The sequence below is a fragment of the Cyprinodon variegatus genome, unplaced genomic scaffold, assembly GCF_000732505.1.
Source record: "Cyprinodon variegatus isolate N-32 unplaced genomic scaffold, C_variegatus-1.0 Scaffold1130, whole genome shotgun sequence".
Taxonomy (NCBI): Eukaryota; Metazoa; Chordata; class Actinopteri; order Cyprinodontiformes; family Cyprinodontidae; genus Cyprinodon; species Cyprinodon variegatus.
In genome coordinates, this window is record NW_015151583.1 from 226653 (window position 1) to 228108 (window position 1456).

General features: G+C 38.3%; 1 protein-coding gene across 1 annotated transcript in view; it reads right to left on the minus strand.

Moving 5' to 3' along the window:
- LOC107101668 (disintegrin and metalloproteinase domain-containing protein 19-like) overlaps positions 1-1456 on the minus strand; it is a gene marked incomplete at its 5' end in the record, with an annotated part of 100559 nt that overhangs the window by 88363 nt on the left and 10740 nt on the right. Inside the window, 2 exons of the mRNA XM_015400662.1 lie at positions 381-547; positions 916-987. Of these exons, the coding sequence (XP_015256148.1) occupies positions 381-547; positions 916-987 (239 nt within the window). The remainder of the gene's footprint in view (positions 1-380; positions 548-915; positions 988-1456) is intronic.

Sequence of the window (1456 nt, forward strand, 5' to 3'; positions counted from 1 at the left end):
TAGTGTGAGGGATTGCTGAAGAGTCAATGAGTCGTTGAAATCAGCTGGTTTTCCTTAGATAGAAAACTGAATTAATCTGACTGGATGATCTGGTGAACTGGAAAGTACGTTTAGATGACGTGTTGTGAATTGGCGCTATAGAAATAAACTGAATAGAACAGAATTTCTCTTTAGCAGCATTTTTTTCCTCTGCATAGCCCGTCTATGTTTGTGCAAGTCTAATTTTCTCGTGTTTGCAGTACTCCTCTTAACTGCTGCGTCTTTATATACCTGCAGTGCATTTGCACCTCCTGTACACCAAACCTTCTTTATCAATCTGGAGAATTGTAATTTTTGTGTTTATTTTTTGTTTGTTTCTCCTTAAGCGGAGGGTTACTTACGTGAGCAGCTGGGCGTTGTCGTGCTTCTTGCGAGATTTCAGCTTCTGCCTCCATTGGAGGAAAGACCAGAGGGTGGCGTTTGGTTCTTCGGAGATGATGCACTGATCTCTGTCGGTCCAAACTTCCAGGCCAATTAGAGGCACACGGATGTTTAGATCTCTATAAAACTAAAAACACACAAAAATATCATTAAATATTAGTGAGTGTGTCCTGATATAGTTATGATCATAACCTCCCTTCCCTCACACACACACACACACACGGTTTGCTCCAGCCTTTTTAAAAGCCTCTATCAGAGAATCTGGTCACGCAGGACATTCTCCTTCATCTCCTCTAAAATGTTGAGGGACACGACTGATTTGATCCCAAAGGAAGAGTAAATACTTGTTTTCACTTCTTAATTACTCATTCTTCTCAGACTACAAAAGACAAAAGCTGAGGTACGGTAGTCGTGCATAGCATTAGGAATGAGAAGGCCGTGGTACGCAATCATTCACCTCGTTTAATCAGCTGCAGGTTTTCCCATCAAACTTACCTTATCCACATAATTGGCGATCTCCATTATTCTCGCCTTGGTTTTTTCATAGTTCCTATCCTGTCGTCTGAACTGCATGACAGAGAGAAAACACAGTATTAACGTTATGGAAGCAATCATGTTCTAAACAAGATCCTGTAAAATCGCCATGTGGACAAACGCCTCTGATCCAATCTGTTCATTTAATATTTAACGGCTGTAAGTCTGATATATTAAAAAGTAAAAAAAAATACCGGGAACACATTTTTATTTCTAAAACACAACAAACAAAATCCTGTTTTCAGATATTTAATAAAGTGTAAAAATAGAAGTCTGCATCCTGATAGTGTTTACTTAGTTCTTTTTGAGCCTGGAAATAATTTTTGCACGAGGAGAATCAGTAAACCTAAACACTGGTGTCTGTTGTCATTATCTGCAGGCAGCTCTTATCCATGCATCCATAAACTTGGTAGCATTAGAAAATAATATAATATAATTATAATTATAATTATACTATGACGCATGCGTGTAAGAAAAAAAATGCGGTTAGATCTTAAAGATG